General features: G+C 36.3%; 1 protein-coding gene and 1 non-coding gene across 2 annotated transcripts in view; one reads left to right on the top strand and one right to left on the bottom strand.

Moving 5' to 3' along the window:
• Positions 1-21,576, bottom strand: part of ANGPT1 (angiopoietin 1) — a gene marked incomplete at its 5' end in the record, with an annotated part of 89,232 nt that extends 67,656 nt beyond the window's left edge. Inside the window, 3 exons of the mRNA XM_009875579.1 lie at positions 9,630-9,862; positions 18,156-18,277; positions 21,383-21,576. Coding sequence (XP_009873881.1) covers positions 9,630-9,862; positions 18,156-18,277; positions 21,383-21,576 — 549 coding nt within the window. The remainder of the gene's footprint in view (positions 1-9,629; positions 9,863-18,155; positions 18,278-21,382) is intronic.
• TRNAA-GGC lies at positions 19,134-19,216 on the top strand. The gene is given in 2 exon segments: positions 19,134-19,170; positions 19,181-19,216. It is a non-coding gene; the product is annotated as a tRNA-Ala (tRNA).
• Positions 21,577-24,370: the final 2,794 nt, after the last annotated feature.

The raw sequence follows: 24,370 nt of genomic DNA, 5'->3' as shown, positions 1-24,370 counted from the left end.
CTTGGGGTTTCTGTGTGTGTGTTTGGCTGTTTTGATTCTTTGTTTCTCATACAGGTTTATTACTTCACTGGAGCAGCTCAGTTATCTGCTTCCTCCTGTGACTCTACAATTGCTAAACTGGATGAAGAAGTACAAGGATTTTGTTTTCAAGGAGCAATGACAAAAGCAAAACCAGCCCTTTTGCCATCAACCCCTAGCCCTTCACGGTGACAAACATAACACTTACTGCACATGGGAGGCCAGAATGAATGTGCAAAACTCTCTTAAATTCAATCCAGCGTAAGTACAAGGCCATGCTGAAATGCAGTTAGTAGGGCTATGATGATTCTATCAGCCTAGGAACTAGTCCAGCCTCAGATTGATTAGAAACTCTACGGTTCACTACATGCAAGAATTTCAGAACCATATTACTAAGGAGGGGAGAAAAGAGAAATGGTGTAGCCAGTTAGATGCCTCACATTCAGTTTTAGCACCTAGAAGAATATTACTCTTCCCTTCCCCACACTCTCTAAGAGTCTGAAGAGAGAAAGGCAAACAATTGCATAGCAAGAGCTCTCAAGCTATCCAACTATTTATGAAATAAATCATTTAAGCCAGAATTTCCCTCCTGTAGTGCTGCAGGAATTGTCTCAGTCTTGGAAAATGATGTTAACGTAGTGAGCTTTCACCCTCTCCAGGGCATAATTATTTACTACCTAATAAATTATCAACAGTTATCAAGTTTGTTTCCCAATAAATCCAGTCATAGTGACTAGTAATAACAATAATACTTCGATTCACTGTGCATTTGAAAGATATCACTTAGGAATACCGTAAAGTGGCCCTCATTAGTAAGCTGAAATAGAATGCCTTATGGCCCATTTACAAAAAGATAAAGACTCTTAATTATCCAGCTGCAATATGGTTCCTTAAGACTTTCTGCTTCAGACAGCAATTTTGTGAGTAACCAGCCATTCACTGAGATGAGAACTAAAGAAGTCTTTCATGAACTGCTACAAGAGAGATTAAGTCACGGGCCTCGTTTAATAGTTCTAGTGTCCATATTTCTTTAATTGATTTATATTTTTCCACATAGGCACCCTAATGTGCATTTAGTGTTTCCAGATGAAGAATGGTATGCATAGAAAGAAAATTTTCACTAAAAAGCCATTTGGGTGCCACCAACAGTGTTGTTAGTTGGTTTATATATGCTGATATCCCCTGTAATAACTTTGGCATGGCTAAACACTGCCGTTTTTACAAAGTAGAGTGAAGAGGGATTTGGCACTGACACATACTGTAGGAATGAGGGTAGGTAGTTGATTTCAATAATAACACTCAAGAATTTAAATGTAAAAATATATACTTAAGGTACCTAGTTTTATTGCTAGTAAATATTAATATTGACCTGTTGTGACCGTTAACTCTTAATAGGTATAAAATATAGTAATCCTCATTTTCATTTTTAAGAATTTTAAATTTTTTCCACTGACATAAATTTGAAATGCTGCACATTCAAATTGACTTATTTCAGGACTGAATCTCTATTAAACTGCAGCTTGGCTTGATCCTACCTACTATACTTTCTTACATTTTATTATACAACATAACTTGGAAATCAAGCTACTGAGCTAAGTTTTAAAATACTTTTATTTTTAAATCATGATGATTTGAAGTTAATATTGTTGACTATTTAGTTCTAGACAAAAATATTATAAAATTAATCTGTCCTAATGTACACATAGTGCTAATATCATCACCCTTGAATAGATAACATGGACAAAAAAGTTACTTGCAGATGCAATTCACCTCATCCTAAGACAACTCACATGGTAAAAAAACCTTTGTTGACTCTAAACGTAGTCTAGGACTCTACATCTGCACTGCAAATATTACTGTGACTCAAGTGAGGCTGTACCCCAAAAAGTCTGACCTGAGCTTTCTGACCATCTCTGAAAAATGCATATCAACACAGAAAGTCTCCAAGGGAAGCAGGAAATCTATAGTGCATGAACAGAAAAAAACAAGAAACACAAAATAAAGCTGGTGATAATGTACATGTGTAACTGAACATCGCTATAACTCTACAAAGGCAACCTTTCCTCACACTGCAGCCCTGTAGCACTTTCCACCTCAGCAGGTCCATGTACTCTAATGGATTCAGTTAAAGTAAGGGTAAGGGAACTCCTCTTCCATGACACAAAGTGCAAAATCAAGACTCAGTTTCTCCCCAGTTTTAAAAATACAAACAAATGTAGATACAAAAGTAGAATGCTTCTTTATAATAGTTTTGTGAACTGCAGGTAGGGTAGTCAGTCCAACTTTGCCAAAATTGTGTCTTTTAACTTATTCTTCAAATTATTCTTAATTAATATTAAGAAAAATAACTTTAATAAAAAATTAGAATTCATAGATGAAAAGTTTTCTTTGTTACATTATAATATAAAACATTGGTAATAGCAATATAATCTCTGGTATTAGAAAAAAATGTCTGTCACTTTATTCATGCATTCTTTTCTTATAACTATGTTCCAAGCACAATTTGGATCCACCTCAGACCTACGAATTGCAGCTAAAGTTGGTCAGAAACTTCCGTGCATCTAGTAAAAATCTTATTTTGCTTGTTTCTGTGCTTCAGAAGAAACATAATGAGGTGACATGCCATACTCTAGGTTTCTGCCTCACTAGTTATGACACAGACTCAGCATGCTGAAAAAAAACCTTAGCAATGTCAAGGATGAGGTACAAAGAGAAGGTAGGTGCTTAAGGAATGAAATGGTATCATTAGGAAAACGGTACTAGACAAAGCACACTGTCCCGTCAAAATGTATCTCAGATAAGTACCAATATTGTTTTTTCCATGCACAGAAAAATAACCAAGAAGTGTATTATACAACCTTACCCTTCTACACTGCTGTCTAATACCTATTAGATTTAAATATCCTCATTATTGTATTCCAATATGTGGCTCATTCAAAATAATATGGAAGATTGGTCTTGCTAAACACAGTCCGAACACTAAGATTTAAAATTATCTTTCAGAACATCTGAACCTGCTATTTTCTCCTGGAATTCCCACTGGATTTTCACTTTTTCTTTTTTTTTTTTCCTTTTAAATACTAGCTTGTATTATATAAGCTGTCTTTGAAGTCTCTCTAATGAAGTAGGCCAGCATCACTGCTGGGGTAGTTCTGCTCATGTCAATGAAGTTTCCCCTCCGCCTGTAACCTTTGGGTCATTTCTTTGAAGTTCTCATTCTCTTCTCACTCTGTGAGAAGAGAACAATTGTGGTCTAAGTGGAATAGACTACTTAGTTTATAGTGGTTTGAAATTGTAATTGCCATGCCTTTAAAAAGTATGAATTCTGTTCAAATAAATTTTTGTACGTATTTACTGTTCCTGCAGATTTTTCTAAAATAGGAAAACTACCCGTAAACCAGGAGATTTGTACATTCTCAGAAATGCCAGACCCACTAACCTTGTTATTTACTTCATGAACTTAATAGGCACTTCTGGGGAGGTAAATTCCTGGCTTATATATGTATTATTTTAAGAATTAAGCTTAGCTTCTCATTGGCATTCAAGAGGAAGCTAACGCTTCATATCTCTCCTACTAGGAGGTCACAAACCCAGATATTCATGACAAAACTTTCTCTACTGTTCCCTGAAGTATTTAAGTTTAGACCAAACATTTTAGCATGGTATATTATTATGCATTGGGAAAGATAACATAAAAAAAAAATAGGAAAAGGAAAATAAGTTAAATGTAATTTCCCACTGAATTTTTACATTCCCTTACCCACTGTGTAGAGGTACTTGGGCAGCTATCCTAATTTATGCAAATTGATGTTAACATACTAGACAGTCTATATCTATTTTCTTACAGTGGAATAAAAAGACAATGTATTTGAAAATATATATGACTTTTGACTAGGCACATTTTGTGAAACATAATTTTACACTGGACCAATACAATTACTTGATTGGAAATTGCATACGCTTCTTTGATGATAATTTTATCTATTGCTTAAGATTATTTATAGTGTATTCCTTACTTATTGTTTTGTTTTGTTTTCTTTGTTTGGGTTTTTTTTCAGTAATATTTGTGTGAAACTCTACTTAGCTTTACCTAGCCTTCTCTTAAGTAATTTTTCTGATGTGCAAGCTTAGAAAATCAGTCACTAAAATATATATACCATGTTACAGATTTATTGTTTGACAGTGGCACCAATGCTTTATCCACCCTCAGAAAAATAATACAATATAATTAGGAATGAATAGTTTAAACAATAATCATGAGATCTTTGATGACCTTTGCAAATAATGATATGATCTTCATACAACTCCCATCTGCTACAGGTGAAGGACATGTAATATCTCAGTGGTGATTAATTAAGCCTTCATCTCAATGTTTTTCTTTCTCAGTCTTTCTTTGGGGAAAAATAAATTTTTCAGGCATTTATTTATATGTGAATTTGGAGATTACTTATCCTTTAAAATGTTACCTTAAACTTTCACCATACTGAACAATCATTACATTTAGAAGGCTAGTGTCTGAAAGTGTCTGGTTTTTTTAGAAATTCTATTGTTGAAATTTATTGGCAGACACTGCCAAAATTGTTGCTGCTGCTTAAAAAATACACAGACAATTTGACAAATCTATTTAGCCATAGACGCAGGACAAAATGAAGACATGTGAGTCCCCATGGTATCCTCCATACATTTGACTCTCTGCAGGCTTTGTAGCCCATTATAGTGTCTATTTTAAGGATTACATGCAACTTAAATCCTAGAATTGCTCTCACACTGGGACAGAGGTGGGTGGTATTTTGGAAACCAAATGCACAAACAATTCCAAGTTTTACAGGTGGCCCGCATCCCAAAACCGGTCTGTACCAAAATTGACACTGAAAGTGAGATCTGGATTTGGTATTTAGGTCCATCTATAATTACAAAATTGATACTTTGTGTGGCTTTTATTTTTTTCTCTTTTCCTCATTTCACTTATACCCTTCAGAAATTCTCCTAAAGCTTGTCTAGCCATGGTGGAATCACCAAAGCAGATTTCTTAGGGCTGTCATCCAGTACTAGGGACTATTCTGCTTCTCAGAATGTAAAACTAAAGCAGTTTCTGTTCAGCCCTGTATCTCTACAATGTTCAGCTATATTATTCACAGATTTTGAGCAGGAAAACTTCTGAAAGTTTCCTAATTTATTTAAAGTAATCTAAAAATAAATATTCTGATATGATTATGTCATTTCTACAGGAAATTTATCTCATGTTTTGTAATCAAAAAGCAATGTTTATCACCAGCTTGGTTTCAAATGAAGTCATCTAGCTGTATTTTATTATTTTATAAAAAATTGTTTTAAAAATACTAATTTCTATTTCACAAATTTAAAAATCCTGAATGCTATGACTTACACAAGGAAGAAAATAATTTTCCTGTCTGTGATTCATCTTGGAAGAGATTTTTTAGTTTCTTAATGTGGATAATAATTTTTAAAATATATATGCATACATGTAATATAAAATATACCAGCTTACATTTTAAATTTTTGGTTGAAAATCCAACAAAGTTACTTCAAGATATTCTCAAAATAACACTTCTTCTCAGCTTCCTCTGTTTATTGTTAGGCAGTTACTCATCTTTGAAAATGTGACCTTCTAGACTTGACATTTAGCTTAGGTTGTGCTCCCTTTCAAAGATGAGTGTCCTTAGTCTAAAGTCTGGCATTTTTAAGGAACACCATCCTTTGTTAGCTCTTCACCTTTCTAGTAATTCAAAAATCTTTATCAATCTCAGTAGTGTCTAGGAGCTTTCCTTCATTTACTTAACTTAACCAAGTGCTATGTTTTATCAATGGAAAATGTTTCTCAATGTTACTGGCTGTTCCTTTCCTCCCTACCACTAGTTATTCTTCGTACTTCCATTAACTGCGTCAGGGGAGGTTTAGCTGCATCAGGAGAGGTTTAGGTTGGATCTCAGGAAACACTTTCTCATGGAGAGGGTGCTCAGGCATTGGGATGCACTGCCCAGGGAAGTGGTGGAGTCACCGTCACTGGAGGTGTTTAAGGAGAGGCTGGATGTGGCTCTTAGTGCCATGGTCTAGCTGATGTGGTGTTGGGTCATAGGCTGGACTTGGTGATCTCAGAGGTCTTTTCTAGCCTCAGCAATTCTGTGTTTCTGTGATTCTGTAACTGCATCCCACATAGCTTCTTTCCCATTTACTATTTCTGTATGGTATGGCTCCCTCTCCTCATATGGAAATTGTTCCAGGTGTCTAATTCTTTCCATTGTCCTATTATTTTGTGGACAATTTCAATTTCTTCTGTGTCTCTTAGGAAATTAGATAATTGAGATTTACCAAAACATAAGATAGAAGAGATGTCACATTTTGTTATTCTCTATCTCCCAATAAACACCAGTTCTCACAGTGTATTTTATATTTTGATCAGTAGTGCACACATAAAGACTTGTAGAAGGCTAACTAAACTTATTTTTGTGTTAATTTAGAGTAGCTCCTGTGATACTTCCTTACACGCATACTTTTCCATCTTCAACACATATGTACAGAGACTGAAGCTGGTATTAATTTTTAGTACAACCAAATGCTTTATTATTCAGACTTTATAACAGTGGTGTTGTGCTCCAGGATAATATTATTAAGTTAACTTAAATTGTCTGTATCCTTTGTCAGCAGTGAATGTACTTTCCAAAAATGTTGGTCAGCTAGACTTAAACAGACAGTAAGTGGAGACATTTCTGCAATTATTTATCTTTAAATTATTCTCTTGAAATAAAATATACAAGCAAAATTCTGAACATGTTAATACACAAAAAGTAATGAACTCCAAATCAGTGCTATTAGCATTTTATTTAGGCATTTCAATGTGCTGACCAACTTTTGCTTCCACAGTTCCTCAGAAATAAAAAAACTGCGGAAAATTAAGATTTTCAGGTACCTGAATTTGTACACAGGAGCATTTCCATAATCTTCACGCAAAGTTTTTATAAGAAGCAGCTGAAGAAAAATGTTTAGGAAAAATGCTGGTTTGTTCGATTTTCTTTTCATTGAATCAGATTCAAAATTATTAGAAAACTTTTCTAACTTTAAAAAGAACTTGCAGTATATCTCTTTATGAGAATAATATATATTTCATTATGACATTAATTTTAAAGTACTCCTGAGCTGTGTTAGAACACTCTGAACACAGCTTTGCCAGGATTGTTTGCCAAAAGAACATAAAACATAATAAAGGATTTGCATTGCATCACAATGTTTCTCTCCCAATATGAGAACAGCCTGCTATGAAGGATGTTATTTCCTTCAAAATGCTGGGGAACTACATAACAGAACAAGCAGAAGGGAACACTTAGAATGACCACGACAAAAAAATAAGTTTTTTTTAAAAAAGCGTTCTATCAACATGGGCCCAAGCATGCAACACTTCCAAAGGAAGAGAAGTAATCCTTGTCACTGGAGTAGTTTAGATTTAAGCCACACAAGTTGCATGGGAACATATAGCAGAGAGTAAACCCACACTTCCTTGGGCTGAATAGTTTGAATGATTTAATATGTCTTCTGCCTCTTAAACAAAGTATTGAATAACAATGCAGGTGATAAGGTTTTGATTGTGGGGACACAGTTGTTGTTTGGCCTTTTTGGTTTTGTTTTTTTTTTTTTTGCTTTTTAGCTTTTAGATACTTTATGGCACTTAAAGCTCTAGAATTACAATGAACAAATATGCTGGACTCTTCAAACTGCTGGTACTTAACCTCACATAGATCTTAACTTTCTTTCCTCTAATATTTTTAACCCTCTGTATGCTATACCAGGCGCGACTGTTAATTCCTTTCTAGCTGTTATTCTTAGCATGTCTTTTGTAATATATTCTCCCTTACCTCCCTTCCTTCCCCTCCCCTGTATGAATCATGGAATGTCTTAGGTTGGAAGGGACCTTAGAGATCATCTAATCCAACCTTCCTGCCATGGGCAGGGATGCCTCTCAACTAGATCAGGTTACTCAAGGCCTCATTCAGCCTGGCCTTGAACACCTCAGGGGAGGAGACATCCACAACTTCTCCAGACAGTTTATTCCAGAGTCTTGCTGCCCTGGTAGTGAAGAGTTTCTTCCTAAGATCCAATCTAAATATGTATTCCTTTAAATTAAACCCATTTCCCCTTGTCCTATCAGTGGACATTCTTGTAAAAAGTCTGTCTCCAGCCTTCCTGTAGGTCCCTTCAGGTATTGGAAGGCAGTTACAGGGTCCCCCCAGAGTCTTCTCTTTTCAAGACTGAACAATCCCAGGTCCCTTAGCCTATCCCAGCCCCTGGATCATCTTTGTGGCCCTCCTCTGAACTCGTTCCAATAGATCTATGTCCCTCTTATGGTGGGGACAACAGAACTGGATGCAGTATTTGAGGTGGAGTCTCACAAGAGCAGTGTACAAGGGGAGAATCACCTCTCTTGATCTGCTGGCCACGCTCCTCTTCATACATCCCAGGATGCGGTTGGCCTTTAGACTGCATGAGCGCACTGCCAGCTCATGTTGAGCTTCTCATCTATCAACACCCCCAAGTCCTTCTCTTCAGGGCTACTCTTGACCCACTCTGTGTTCAGTGTGTATTTGTGCCTGGGATTGGCCCGACCTAGGTCCTGGACCTTGCACTTTGACTTGTTGAAGCTCATGCAGTTTGCACTGGCCCATTTCTCAAGCCTATCAAGGTCCCTCTGGATGGCATCCCTTCCCTCAAGTGAGTCCATGGCACCACATAGCTTGTTATCATCAGCAAATTTGCTGAGGGTGCACTTAGTGCCATCATCCATGTCGTTGACAAAGATGTCGAACAGCACTGGACCCAGAACAGACCCCTGAGGAACTCCACTTGTCACTGGTCTCCATGTGGACATTGAGCCATTGACCACAACTCTTTGAGTGCGACCATCCAGCCAGTTCTTTATCCATCAAGAGGTCCAACTGTCAAATCCATGTCTCTCCATTTTAGAGACAAGGATGTCATGTGGGACAGTGTCAAATGTCTTGCACAAGTCCAGGTAAATTACATCAGTGGCTTTTCTCATGTCAACTAACGCTGTAGCTTTGTCATAGAAGGTGACCAAATTATTCAGGCATGACTTGCCCTTAATGACGCCATGTTGGCTGTCACCGATCACTTTGTGATCATTATAACTCATATATATATATAAAGTTCAGGGTTACCTTCCTTTGTTCAATGTTTTGTTTTCCCCTTTAATTGTAAAGGAATTCTAGAGTAAATTAGACATAGGCATCTATAAAGTTAACATTCACAGTTGGTTGGATAACTCCCAGCAGTAGATAGATGCTCAGAGGAACAAATCAGTATTGCTAATGTAAAGTCAATGGACTTGCCTATGTCAGCTATGTCAAAGTATAACAACTCAACGATATTAAATTTAAAAATTCAAATATGGCTGTTAGTAGAAGGGTCAGCATCAGCACTGTCCAAATGTTGTTTGATTTGTGGGTTGTCGATAGATGTTTTGTTCTCAATTATATCTTTTTTTTCATTCTTGGAATAATCTGATTAATTTTTGCCTTTCGAAAAATTCAGGACTTCAGAAGAAATTTCCTAGTAATTCTAATATTTTTTAATATTCTTACCTCCTTCCTTGGAACAGAGGGTGATCAGAGTGTGAACTGTATCCATCAATTCAAGCTGCTGTTTCTGCAGAACACTGTTGTTGCTTGTTGCCTTGTTTAGCTGCTTCTCTAGTTCCTGTATTATGTAGCTTTGTCGTGTGACCAAGCTTTGTAGGTTCTCTTTTTCCTCCTTCAAAGTGTCCATCTCCTCTTTATGCCTTTCTTCCATTTCTAAAATTCTGTGCTCAAGTAAACTAAAATGAAATAAAACAATTACTAGATATAATTTTGTGCCAACATATTTATTAATAGAGGAAACTTTTTTATTATTATTTTTACCATAGAATTCAGCACATAAATAATTTATTCTAAAATTGTTACATCTATTTATACAGCCCACTAATTTTCTCTACCAAGTAGCCAAATACAACTGAACTCTAAGGTCACATTTTGTGATTTTTGCATGGTGAAATGTGCAAAGTGCATGAACTTGCATATCTAATTGTTGCACTCATCCAAATGCAAAAGCATAGGGCCATTTATACATTTGTATGTAGAAGTTCAGGCAGAAAAAAAAAGTGAGGTAGAAAAAGGAGGAAGAAGAGCAGGGCATTGAAGAGGACATTATTGGTAGTATGGGTGGGTCAATATGATAAGAGACAAAAATTAGGGTTAAGCTAAGGAAAAAATTGTGAAAAGTCTTGCCACTGAATGGAAGCTAAACATTAGAAGTTATGGTGTACTATCAAGGGATGTGGAACCCACAATAAAAGTACTATTTAATATGTTCTGCAGAGCTGAGAAAGAAATTGTGCACCAGTTGAGTAGTATCTGGTTTTACAGTAAGAATGGTACTGTTTCCCCAAAAGACAGATCAAATGTTTGCATTTTAAGGTAGGATTCCCTCGTTTTCTTTGAGTCTACATACATATTCACCACATACACACACCTTTTCTTTTTCCAAAAAGGGCTCCTCACACAGTAAACTGTTGGGTGTCATACTATGCAATCTGCTTATACCAATTTTTATAATTAATCTTACACATATATGGAAACATTTTCTTCTAATTAATATTCTTTTTTCCAGTACCCTCTCTGCCCTGAGTTGAAAATGTAAAATATACAGAGATCAAAGGCATATCAGAACATATCTAGAAGAATATAGGAGTTGTAGACATAAAGGACAGCTAACACCTATCAACAGTGAACAAGAAGTTTTTTGAGGCCAGTGCTTTAATGCTGTGGTGAGAGTTTAGTAGAAAGAATTTATTTTTATTAGATAAAGAAAATAATTCAGTCCCTCGGTTACTTTGTATTCAGTAATTCTACTGTATATGCCAAAAGAGGTGTTTCTCATGCCCATAAACCAACTGGTGGTAACAAACTTGCCAACAAACTGCTTCCTGTTCAAGTCAGTCTTAGGTTTTATTTATTTGCACTCTCCCCCCACCTTTGTTTTTACTTCTGGATAATAGATCAGTGGCAAAATGCCTGCATAATTTCAGGTCATTTAACCTAACTGAAGAATGTAATAAAATCCATATGGAGTTGTTTCTACTAGATATCACAGAGCCTTAACATGAGCTGTTACAAATGATAACAATGCAAGGATTAAATTCAGGCCCTGGATTTGCTGTACAAGCTAGAGTTATAAAAAACTCTTTTTCTTGTCTGTAAATAAAAGAAATCAAGCAGCAAATCTCTTTTTCTGAAATGTTGTAAATGTGGGACTTAGAAACATACTGAGCATAATATACTTTGTAATATCAGTTTAGTTAGTTCTGTGAAAGAAACCAGAAGGATCTGGGTAAAGTGGGAAAAAAAGAAAAGATGGGAAAGAAAAACAATTTTTGTGGGGTCCCAAACACGAAAGGGAACATGATATCTCACTCTAAAAGGTTGATTAATTAGTAATGAAAGCATAACAAGATTCAGTGGACTGGAATCAGATGATAGAAAGTTTCAATCTGAAACAAAGTACAGATTTTGAAGCCAAACACAATAAATTATTTTAGCACTTTATCAGACCTGTAGCTGATTCTTTTCATCACTTGAATTCTAACATTAAACACAATGACTTTATGCTCTAGACTCACATGGGGTTTTTTTGAGAATATTTCCGTGGAAGTCTTTAGCTTTGTTGTGCAGGTGTTCAGAATATTTAGTTTAGTTAAACAGAAGTGGTTGGAAGTGTTCTGATGGAACTGGCTTTAACACAAAATACTGTTCAAAAAAATTTTAAGAAAAAAATTACACATGAATTCTATCAGTTTGCCCACTTTTTCACAGGAAACATTGGACTGCTTATTTTGACTCTAGATTTTAATTTTTTACAACAGACTATAAGTTATGTCAATGCGCTTTGTATAGGAACAAGGTGTGCCCTGGGCACAGTCTGTGATAAAATGGATGATGGGTGTGACTACGTCTCAGTCTGACATCTTATATTGCATTGAAAATGTTATGCATTGTCAGTATAAGAGAATTCCCATTCCTGAAGCCTGAATATTGAATTATAGTTAAAGGTAAGCAAAGACAAAAGAAGTATCCTTTCTCTTCACCCATAGCCTAGCACAGCACAGAGTATTTCCATAATTCCACAATATCCTATCTGCATGTCCACATCTACATAATTGCCATATCTGAATGATTTCCTGTAAAAGGAAGAGCTTCTGGCTGCCACAATTTGTGCACTGTATTATTTGTTTCCCACCGTAGCCTTCCATAGTCTTCCCATGATGATGACAGTCTTATTTGTAGTAACACTGGCTATGTCAAGCAAGAAAGAAGCTGACAATGTTTAGAACTTCCCAGTTTGGCTTCTACAGAGACAGACAACAAGCAGATGTTTTGCGGCTTTAGTAATAATATATCCTAATATTTATGAGTGGTGTGTCAACAACATGTGGTGGAAAGATGGGAGTGTCAGAGTGTCACTTGGTTTCTTTATGGTATTCTATGCAGACTAAAAGTCCTGTTATTATAAACTGCAAAACTAAGCTATTGTAAGGAATGCATATGTATTTACGCAATGATCTTTCTATATTCATAAATCTACAACAGATAAGAATAAGTCTTGAAGACATGGCCACTCCCTGTATTCCTAGAGGAAATCCAAAACATTTATTGTGTTTTACTAAGAATCAATGAGAAATCTTTGGTCAAAGCGCAAAATGAACAAAAGCAAAAACTTAACATAGATTGGAGATTTCTGCACTGGTCTGTTCCAAAAGGAAGAAATTCTTAAACAGTATGAGAAAAGCTGCTCATATGGCCTTTGACTTGAATGCAGTCAGAATTTTTGATTTTTATTGTTACATTCAAATTTATTATAGCTCATTTTTTTTATTAAAAAAGTGCTAGAAACCTCATAAAAAATTTGAAACAGGTTGGAAACAATTATGAGGATATTTAGATATTTAAATCACTCTGTTCTCTCTTTTTTTTTTTCCTTGTGACATTAGACAATTTCTAATGGACAAATATCCTGACGAAATAACTTTGCTGAGTGCTTGGTAAAGATATTTTGTCAACTTTTAAAAAAGGCATGATGAAGACAGAGTTAAAATTAAAATATTTCTACTAGTTTTTATTAATGACTCTTCCTGACAAAAACAAAAATAAGGCTATCTCTATACCACTTAATTCAATGATCTGTAAAGGTTGACTGTAATTGTTGTATAACATTCTTTTTTAGTACTTTCCAGTAAAATGTTATGTGCATCATGTTATGATTGTTTACAGTGAGTTTACTGTGAACTTTTCCTATACATCTGAGATTCCTGTATATTTCCAATATGTTTGAAATTCCTATATGCTTGAAAACATACTGACTTAGATGAAGCAGTCATGGGGACTACAATACTATAAAATAAATCACCATTCACTAGAAGCATCATATATATACATAAATATATAAACACATATACACATGGGGAAAAAAATCAGGAATTTGGGGAACAAAATGAAGTTGTCAGGAAACAAATGTTGTTGCTAACATGGATAAATACCAATATTATCCATTGGGCAATGACTCTTTGGGTCATTATCTAGAAGACAGTTAAAAACAAACATACACACCACAAACCCAGACAACCTTAATTTTCTCAAAGGTTAACCATGTCTCAATGTCTAATCTACTGATCTCAGCAAGGCTAGGAATCTATTTTCAACCATACAAACAATGTGTTAACTTTGTCAGGATATAAGCCAGTGGGATGCCTCGGTGCAACTGTGCTGTGTCCAGTTGATTCAGAAAAAGCCCTCTGATAACGCTGGAGAGGGTAGAAGGCCCATACAGAAGTCAGAGAATGACTTCCAGTGAAAGTTGTTGTCATTCTGAAAGGTGATGAAGTAGAACATATAGAAAGCACTCTGGTAGCTCTCTGGGGAAGAAGGAAAGTCTGGTTTAGACAATCTGCCTTATAAGGTAGGTAGTTGATTCACTAATCCATTCCAGACCACAGCTGTTTAAGATATTTTTTTATCTTTGTTTTCAGAGGCCTCAGTTTAGGCATGTGAGAACAGGATACAGACCAGATCTTAGAGATGGACAACTTTTGCATCAAAATAATCTCTTGAAAAATCTGGATTTATTAAAAATAAACACATTTACTTTGTTGAGCTATTCAATAAATAAAGACAAGTAACATCACACTAGAAAAAAATTATTTGGGTGTTTACATATGGTTTTCTTGTATTTATATTCTTATTTTCTTGTATTTATATTCTTTGTATGAATGGGAAGAGGATTTAAATACTTTTGAGTGCAAGAATGGTATTTTCTTATTGAGATTGTTTCTTTGTTCTTTCTTTGACATGAGTGATTTTCCCTATATTTTTAGGTGCTGATGACTCATACTTTGATGGTCTGATATTGTCTGACAAGTTCATGGAAATATAAAAATATGTGTGCCCATATTTCTCTAGGTCACTAAAGTAACTATCCACCTCCCATTTGTAAGCTTATTTTTATACCACTAACAACATAATTCTGAAATTACAAAAATGAAGTGAAAAATCTGAATTTATCTTTTTAATATAAGAAAAATCAAGCAAATAAAACTCATCAGACATTATGTTTTCTCATCATTCACACAGTCAGATGAAAAAAAAAATTGAAGAACCATTCTTAAGTCCTCGCCTTTTGTAGGACAGAACAGTTCTCATACTGAATGTCTCAATCTCAATTCAAGTTGTATTTTGCATTTAAATTTCATATCCACTATTTATTCTTGGAAGATCCAAAATTCAACTATGTTTTTCCTCTCCTGTTTACTTTGAGTAAATAAAAAGTTGTTTTCACAATCACATATTGCAACAAGTGGCACAAAATAAGTTAAATGCAGCTGGTATACTCTGGGAAAAAAAAGAAAAAAGAAAAAGAAAGGCTCATGAAGATGCTTAAACAAGGATATCTTTCAAGAATAAATCAAAATAGATTTTAGAAAGGTCTTGTGGGAGAAAAAATGGCAGTGGTAGAAAGCAACATTTACATTACAGTGGGCGGGAACCCACAAAATGAAATTATTTACGGCATGAGACCGCTCAACAGAAACATGATTCTGGGCAAGTGTGACTCTACTTATGCTATGGAATCTCTTTCACTTTAGTGGAATAAAGAGAAAAAAATTGGCTAATTTTCCCAGAAGAGGCAGGAAGTAAAAAGAAAGGCCAAGAATAGACATATTTCTAGTCTAAGGACACACATTTGTCCCCTGTTGATATGCAGTGTTCATTTTATTTAAGGATAATACAAAACTTACTGTAGTATATCAAAAATCAGTTAATATTACTGTAAGGTTTTGCATTACTTTAATCCAGTTCTTTGAAAATGATTAAGATCATTACTTTTATTTTTACATAGAGCAGATTTTACACAGAGAAAGGAATGATCTGCCCACAGTACACCATTTTGATTATTTTTGCAATCATAATAATTGTACGCTTGTTCCTACTGAGATGTATGCCTCCTGCAAAAGAAAGATCCTTCCAAAAAAGCTTACATTTCATGTAGACAACATGGATAAAAGGAGTTTTCTCTATCTCATTGGTGTGAAAGTGGCAGGGGAAGAGAAAAAGACATTCTAACTGCAAATAACTACTGAACATAGCCTAATGGGTACTCTGTAAGTACTGTCTAAAGTTAAGCGGAAACCTAGTATCTGCTGAGATCACCAAAATTTGTTTCATAGTGAACTTGACAGACATATAATTGATTTCAGGATCAAGACCTACAAGTCCATGACTATGTAGTTCTTCATTAAGAGTAAATAATGATACAGAAGCTGATGGTCCATGTTTTACTGTAAACACAACACTACCCTCTCCCTAATTTTATCACTGCCATGAAGAGAGTAACAGAACCTGAACAGTGTATCTCAGGTTCTTTCTTCCTTAAAAGATGAAACATCATGTGTTTTTTTATTTATCCACATACAATTACACTTCTGGGAGAAACTATTGGGTGTAAATGTGCCTTTTAACGTACCCCTCATTTTGTTCTACAAAACCAAACAGACCATTTTGTCATGTCACAGACCATTTCATCATAATGTCAACCAAGTCAAAGGTCAACTTAAGTAAAACTTACTTGTTTACTGACATGAATGCTTTGCACCCTGACACATTGTAAAGATAAATAAAGAAATTCAGATTTTTAAGTACACAAGACTCATTCACTTGAGCAGACAACAAAATTTACTTGCTAACCAGATTGCAGCAGATAAAAAATGCAAGTATTTATATACTTAACTAATGCTTGAGTTAATCCCACATTGAAGTACGTTTGTAAAACATGTAGCATGAACTGTCTCCTGCACATGCCTACTCTCAGTGTGGACTAAAGGGAGAGACCACATACAGTGTTCAGGTGAATTGATTCTGAAATGACTGAAGTTAAAGTTAAGCTCACACCAATTTATTCATATTTCCAATTGTTAAAGGAAGTCTGTGAAATTAAAGAGTTTTCAGTATAATCCAACTTCCTCAGAATAACATTTGCAGGAATTACTGGTTATAAACAGTTGTTGGATTAAATACATTAATTTGGTTTATGCAATCAGTAGCAATAACAGTATATTATTTGATCAGCTTTGCAATTAGACACATTTAGCAAACACATATCTTTGTAACAATACTATCTCCTTTTCCTCATTTTCTGGTTCTTTGCCTTCTTTTCCCAGTAGCTCCTTGCGCATTGTGGTGATAGTCTTTCTATGTATAACTCTGGGCAAGGTCTTTCCATCTCAGTTGTTGATTCCTGTCCCGTAGCACTGGAGTCAGTGTGCCTTTTCATAGAATCACAGAATGGTTTGGGTTGGAAGGGACTCTAAAGATCATTCTGTTCCAACTCCCCTGCCATGGGCAGAACACCTTTCGCTAGACCATGTTGTTCAAGTCTGGCAACCTGCCAAAGCTTTAGAGGACACTTCAGTCAGTAACCACCTCACTTTGAAAGCTGCTTGCCTGATTTCAACATCAAACGCAGATACAGGAAATACTTTAGTCTTGGTCAGTCTTACCTCACAGTTGTTCTTTCTAGGAGCTAAGAGTGAAGCTGTGGAGCAAAAGCACTCTCTGTCCTCCCTGCTTAAACCTGGCTGTGACAGAGGCAGGAGCGCGAGCCCCACGTCTCTAGAAGGGCCAAGAAGCAAAATGGCTTTACTCGCCCTACTGAGGGTGCCACTCAGGTGCTGGCAGCGGAGGCCGCAGGGACACAGAGGAGCCTGCCAGCCAAACTGAGCCTGCCTTGGGGAAAAGTTGGGGTTTTTTTATCATATTTTCACCCTCTTTCCTGTTGATGATGGGAAGAAAGAGAGTGGCTGGGTGGGTGTCTGGTAGTCAGACAAGGTCAACCCACCACATGTGCTCTCTGAGATACTGAATTGCTAAATCCAGTGACTTCAGGTGCCAAGTCCCGGTGTTAGCACACAAAAGGACAACACTGCAACTTCTTGACTCTCACTTCACTGCTTAAAGTGTTATGTGCTGTAAACATTTTTTTTCCTTCAATTTCAACATAAAACCAAAAATGTTTATCATTTATTTATGCTTTAAATGAAGCTCCAGGTATGCTATATACAATTGAGTTCAAAGGCAGAGTTCTTTCTATATATTAGCTATTGGTATTCATTAAAAATAAAAAATGAAATACTTAAGTTTTTCTGTTTCTTATGCGCTTTAAAGTAGCTGATAAATTAATAATTTATTATCAATATTTTTCTACTTGAAAGTATTCATACAAGTTATCCCTGTGTTTTTCAGTAGCAAGAACTGTGGTCATGTAACTATGTTATCATGAAGCAAACTGAGATGTTAATTTACAGTGCACATGAAAAGTGGTAAAAAACAACTTACATTATCACATAGGAGCTAATACAGTGTGATTTCTCACCCTAGATCTTTTACTATTTAATAAATATTACTTATACTTTCCACTTACCATGTTTACTTCTTCCATTTCATCAGTGGCTTAGAAAAAAATATGCACAGGTCATTTCATGATGAACAGAGAAAAAGTTTAAGAGAACAACTTCTTATTCTTACCTGTTTTTCTCATGAATTTTCAGGATTTCATGTGTCTGTTGTAGCAACTGCTTTTCTAGCTTGTAAGTTGACAGTGAATTCTCCAGCAGCTGAATTTCAAGTCTGGATGTTTGATTTAGCACCTTAAGGATAAATTAAAAACATTAATGTTTATATTGTCCTGGTTATGTTGTTACGGCAACATAATGCAGCCATTTCATTCTGATTTGGTGATTCGTAAAAAATTGTTCCTACATCCTTTTTTAGCTTCAGCTGCTCAGCTGATGCAAATGAACTCAATCAAGCTACACTGATATGTACCGTCTGATATTCTGGCACCCTGTTTACTGTAGAATAACACTAGGCCGGCAGAAAAAGTAAAGGTGACTGCCAAATAAGCTTCATTCCAGTGGAAAGGACAAGAGGCATGTCTCAAACATGCATTCCTACGAAGCATGCTTATACCAGAAGAGTCCAAGAGTACTTGAACTGAAGCCAAATTGTTGCATCCGCTGTTTTGTAAATAGACCTCCTACTTCAGCTTTCCCTTGAGTTCTCTCTTTCGCAGTGCTGGCAGAATTCTGGTGTCCACGTATGTTATCACTACTTGCACTCTTACACAGATTTTTAAGATGAAAGCTGTGATCCTAAATGTTGCTTTATGCAGTTATCTTTCCCTTTAGTAGTGGTCTGTATCAATAGCACAAGTTTTATTAAGTACATTAGACCAAAACAAGCCTTTTAACTAGATGAAAGAGAACAGATTCTAACAAAAAAAAAAAAGTTCAAAAGTGGAAAAATAAAGAATTGAAGCAATAAAATTAATTAATGTTAGTTGATTTTGTTGGGATATCATTGTTCATTACACAGAGTCTGAAGGAATTGTAAAGATGTGTACACACAACAACTGAGATGCAGTCACTCTGGAACTAAAAATGATGTCTTTTTACGGAGCCCATCAGACCTGTCCTGAAAGGACATTTATCAGTATCATCATAGGGACGGTTAGCTCAGTGGTTTGAGTGCGGTGCTGGCAACAATGACCAACACCGAGGTCGCGGGTTCGATTCCCGCTCAGTCCCCATGTGTTGCCTGGTCTAGTCGAGAGGTGGCGTCCGTGCGCATGACAGGGAGGTTGGACTAGATGATCTCTAAGGTCCCTTCCAGCCTAGGCCATTCTATGATTCTATGATCATAGGATTATATGGTTACATTTTCTCATGCATGTCTGTTAGGAATTTGTTGCAGAACAGAAAGCAAAGAGAACGGCTATCAATGACAACCCAGTGCCTTATTTTTGTTTGAAATTGTTGACGTTCACAGAATAATTTGATTTGTTATTTCTAAGTGTGCAGAGGTTGAAAAAAATGGAAATTATCAGTATGTTGTTCAGGGTGGATGAATTTGAATGTGGCAGGAGATATCACCAGAGTTTCAGAAGAACCTGGCAGGAACTGAAGGTGTATTATGAAGGTTGCAAAAGGGATAAGAAGACAGGAAAGCACCAACTGATTTCCAAAAAGGCTGCATCTGTGGAGCAGCCTACAAAATATCAGTAGAGCTTCACATAGAGCAGAAATCCTCAAGGGAATCAGTGGGATTTTGGATGGATCAGGGATTGGGAGGGGTCAGTAAGATTTTAAGGAGATGGAGTCTCTATCTTCAGTCCATCAGACTCCTTGTTACTCTGGTATAAGTATTTCTGGTAGAACCTGTCTACTTCCATCACTTCCAAGAGCAGTCTCTTTTAAGTTTCCTGAGCCAGCTGCACTACTTTTATCTGATTAATGATAGAGCCAGGGACTATAGGGACTTTCTCATAATGCTGAAAGAGTGGAAGGGGGAAATGTTATCACTGAGCTGCAAGTCAGAGCAAGTACTGCAACAAGAAAAAGCCACTCCCACTGATATCTTGAACATCCCTTAAATTCCTCACCAGTAGGTCCAGAGGGAGGAAGTCACCTGCTCCTTCACACAGTTGCCAGTGATACCTTTACCCTGAGGACTTTCCTCAAAGGAAAAGTGAGACAGAGGTGACGCACATTTTGTCCCTTGTCTGCTTAAAGAAGGGAGCTGGTTTTTTGGGATATAAGGAGAGTTCCTACACCTCCTTTTTCTTTACTGAATATATGATACTGCAGTCCATAGGTCTTCACACCTTTTCTGTTTCCATATAGTTGCTCTTTTGTAACTCAATTAAAGATTTTCAGAAGTCCATATACTATGTTTTAGAAACTGTGGTCATTTGAGATCAAAGCATTTATAAGTTAATGATGATCTATTAACCAAGACTTAGAAAAAAAAGATGTGTAAGACAGTGCACCTGTCTCTCATAATTACCGTTGTTTCTCAGTGTACTGTAATGCATTTACGTAAAAACTTGATAATAGTACTGTAAACAAGAGTAAGAATATTAGGACAGAAAATATGATCATTCAAGACATGCATATGCTACTAGAACCAAAGAAATTAATGCAATACTTTAATTGCCCCATTCTAAAAGAGCAACTGATGCAGTGCAGCTGCTGATATACCACATGGTATGAAACAGGGAGAAATAAGGAAAACAAGTATGAATCTTAAACTTATAAAAAAAATCAAAAGGCAAAAAGTAGTACAGATCTTTGCAATAAACCCAGTATGAAGTTTTACTCTGTGTTATGACCGATACTCTTGTCGCAGCAGTGATTTTAGTGCTAGGAATCATATGGAGATGTCTCTTTAAATTCATGTGATGTTACACAATTTCACAGTAATAACAAATACACAGTGTTTATAAAGAAGCTGCTGCTTGTTCCTCACTCTTCACAATGTAAAAGCTGCAGACATACACTACTTTCCAAATAGCTGGAAACATCTTGCCAAAAATAAACAAGCTTCCTTTTAATAGTAAATAGGCAAACAACAATTGAGATCAAAGGCTCTGTTTTAGCCTGAAACTCATTACTTAGGTTTACACATGTATCATTCACAGTTAATAGCTGGCATGTTTATCTGAAGTCAAATGCTGATTTGATTTCTTGAACAGTCCTGCCTGCCTTACACACACAGAGTTAAGTGTACTTACCAAATGAAATCAAAGAAAGGAACAGTCATTCATCACCGCTATTGGTACCAAGAAGTAGAGTGTGTGTGTTTCTTGGAGGCTGAGTTTTAAGTGTTTTGAGTGGTGATGCGTTAGAAAAGCAAGAGGACTGGAAAAGTTCTCCGCAATTAACAGCTTTTAGAAAATCACTTGGAGAACATACCTGGGTTTCAACATCTGTGAGTTTTCTCGTCTGCTCTGCTGTCTGGCTGAGGAGGCTGGTCCCTATCTCGAGCATGGTGGCAGTGTGGTTCTGCACTGCATTCTGCTGCAGCTGCACCATCTCCGATTTCATGTTTTCCACAATGTAGTTCTCCAGCTGCAAAAGAGAAAAAGTTATAGCTGTGGTATTTCTATCTGTTTAGGTATTCTGGTGACATAAGGGTGCATAGCTGGCATTCTTGACAAAAGGGGGAATTTCAACATTTTCCAGGGGAGCACAAGTCTCAGTTGACCCTGTGCATGTTAGGGTAGGGACCTGACTATCTGGGTATCCCAACGTTTTTCCAAGTATCAAGACCTGCTGCCTGCCTCTATCTGCTTCAAAGTTGCAGTGAGCATGTATGGTAGCAACATCTTGGCAGCTCCAAAATGAACCCCTAAAAGAACAAAGCATACACAAATGCCAGGTTGTACTTGTACATTGTAACTTATGTGTGAGCCCTTCCTGGAAGAGATCTTATCCTACTGCGACTCCCCTGGATTTTTTCTATCTCACAGACATTCAGCATTTTTTTTTTTGTGGGGCTGGATCCCCACAAAGAAATTCACAAACTCAGCAATGAATGCAGCCTAGTTTGTTGTGACCAAAAAAAATGTAAAGGAATGGAGACACTGTCATGGCAATAACATCAGAAACTTGTTGACCACAAAGCATATAATGCTCTTTTGCTCCTTTGTTTTTGTTGTCTGGATACTGTTTGATTTGCATTTTCACTCTGTTGAACAGAATCTGAATTAGGACCCTCTGAATAAACTGGGCACCCTAGAGATCGGGACACTTTCTGCTTAGGTTTTAATTAACATAGGCAGGGTCATTCATTTCTAGCTACCTACGTCCTCACCCTGCCACAGTAGACCATGACCAGTACACATTATGATGGGATCGTGTCTTGTAAAGGTATTGTTCTGGCTGCTTGCTTGACGTGCTACATTTCATTTTGTGGCCGATCCAGACTTAAGCAAGCAAGAAGTGTTTTACCTAATAATTTTAATCACATTGGATCTGCTTCTCCAGTAGTAAGTACATTTCATTGTGAAAGTTAAGCTGCACAACTAAATAGTAAGAAGTAGATGGAACTGATTTAAAGACAAGAATGTAGCAGGAGTCAGATATACAGTGTGATTAAGAGGAAAGGTTACTTCCGTCTATCTGTAAGCATATCTGTGCTTAGGTGTAACTACTGTTAGATGTTATGATGAGCCACCTTATAATAATAATAATAGGGTTATGGTCATGGTTAGGGTTATTGTTATTATTTCTTCTTATTATTATTATTATTTCTTCTTCTTCTTCTTCTTTTTATTATTATTATCATTATCATTATTTAATAGTTATTCCTACTGTAACAAAAAGAGGGAGAAACAAAACCCTAGAAAAGACAGGTGATGAGCACTGTAATTGCTCACCACCCACTGACCAATGCCTGAGCAATGATCCTCCCCTCCTGGCCAGCTGCCCCCAGTTTACATACTGAAAGAGATGTCCTATGGTGTGGAATAGCCCACTGGGAAGTTTAGGTCAGCTATTCTGGCCATGCTTCCTCACAGCTTCCTGTGTACCCTCTTGCTGGCAGAGCACAAGAAACTGAAGAATCCTTAACTTAGGACAAGCACGACTTAGCATAACCTTCAGTATATTATCACCATTATTCTCACATTAAATTAAAAACACAGCACTGTACCAACTACTAGGAAAAGAAATAATTCTACCCCAGGTGAACCAAGACAATGGCCATGGAGTGCAGGTGTGTAATGGATGTCTGGGAAAAGCTATGCAAAAATATCGTGGCTACACTTGTCACACATCGGAAATCAGAAATTACATATTTTCACATGTCAATAAAAAAAGATACACAGATAAGGATATAAATATAAAAAGACAAAAGTTTATATTTATAACTAATTTTTTTGACTGCTAGTTCACTCACATTACAGAAAATTTTGACTAGCAAGAACACAGGGATAGATTGAGGCATATTGGATAACTTGTACTTTTAATTATTATAGTCTAACACATTCTCTATGGTATCCAGTCTTGGGCAATTGCCCTTGGTTACTCACCCCTAAAACAGCCTCTGGTTCAGTCTGAGACTGACTCATTATAACAACAAAGCTGATTTTCCTGTTTCAGAATTATTCATTAAATGCTTTTGTAAATATTTGGTGCTCAGTACACTGCCACAATAGTTTCTGTGAGCACATCTCAGGAGTATCAAGAGCAAAGGAAGGCAAAGGAAGGTAGAACAAAGACTGAAGTAATGTAGAGGTTCTGTTACATTAATTCCCCTTCTTTCCTTCACTCACTTCATTTAGTTTGCTCACTAGATTTATTGGTTGCAAGACTGGCTCCGCTAAAAACAATGGCAAACTTCCCATTAACTTCAAAAGGCCAAGATTTCACCTATTATTTTTATTGCAGGAAACCAACATTTACCAGGTTCATTATGGCTAAGCACTGAGTTATATCTGAAGCCTTCCCTTTGGAGGCATTGTATTAAGTGTATTGAACCTTAGACTGAGCTTTCTTTGTGGTTAGTTAAGAGGAATAGCACCTATTTAACAGGAAATAAAAGCATCCTTGCAGGGTGGCCTTCCAGAAAATATGAGATGCAAAAAACCTATTCACAGGAGTAAATTCAAGAACATTTAGGTTTTAAAGTAATTTTTTAGAACACTTTCATTCTATAATTAAATTAAATTCAGTTTGTCCAGAGAATCTGCATTAAAAAATAAATATATAATACATAACGAAATACTCTTTTTAGTGAACCTACATTTTACATTTTGATTTTTCAAATCCTCATAGAACTGTTTCTTCTTACTCTTGTAACTTTTTTTGCAAAAGTGAAACAGTATTATTTTCTGTATTCGTTTTCCCCATCCCACCCCTCCCACTATACGGCTTGCTACAGTACATTGATATCCTTGT

Source organism: Apaloderma vittatum, unplaced genomic scaffold (genome assembly GCF_000703405.1).
Source record: "Apaloderma vittatum isolate BGI_N311 unplaced genomic scaffold, ASM70340v1 scaffold9418, whole genome shotgun sequence".
Taxonomy (NCBI): Eukaryota; Metazoa; Chordata; class Aves; order Trogoniformes; family Trogonidae; genus Apaloderma; species Apaloderma vittatum.
The sequence above is the reverse complement of the archived record's forward strand: the minus strand, read 5'-3'. Positions and strand labels throughout refer to the sequence as shown.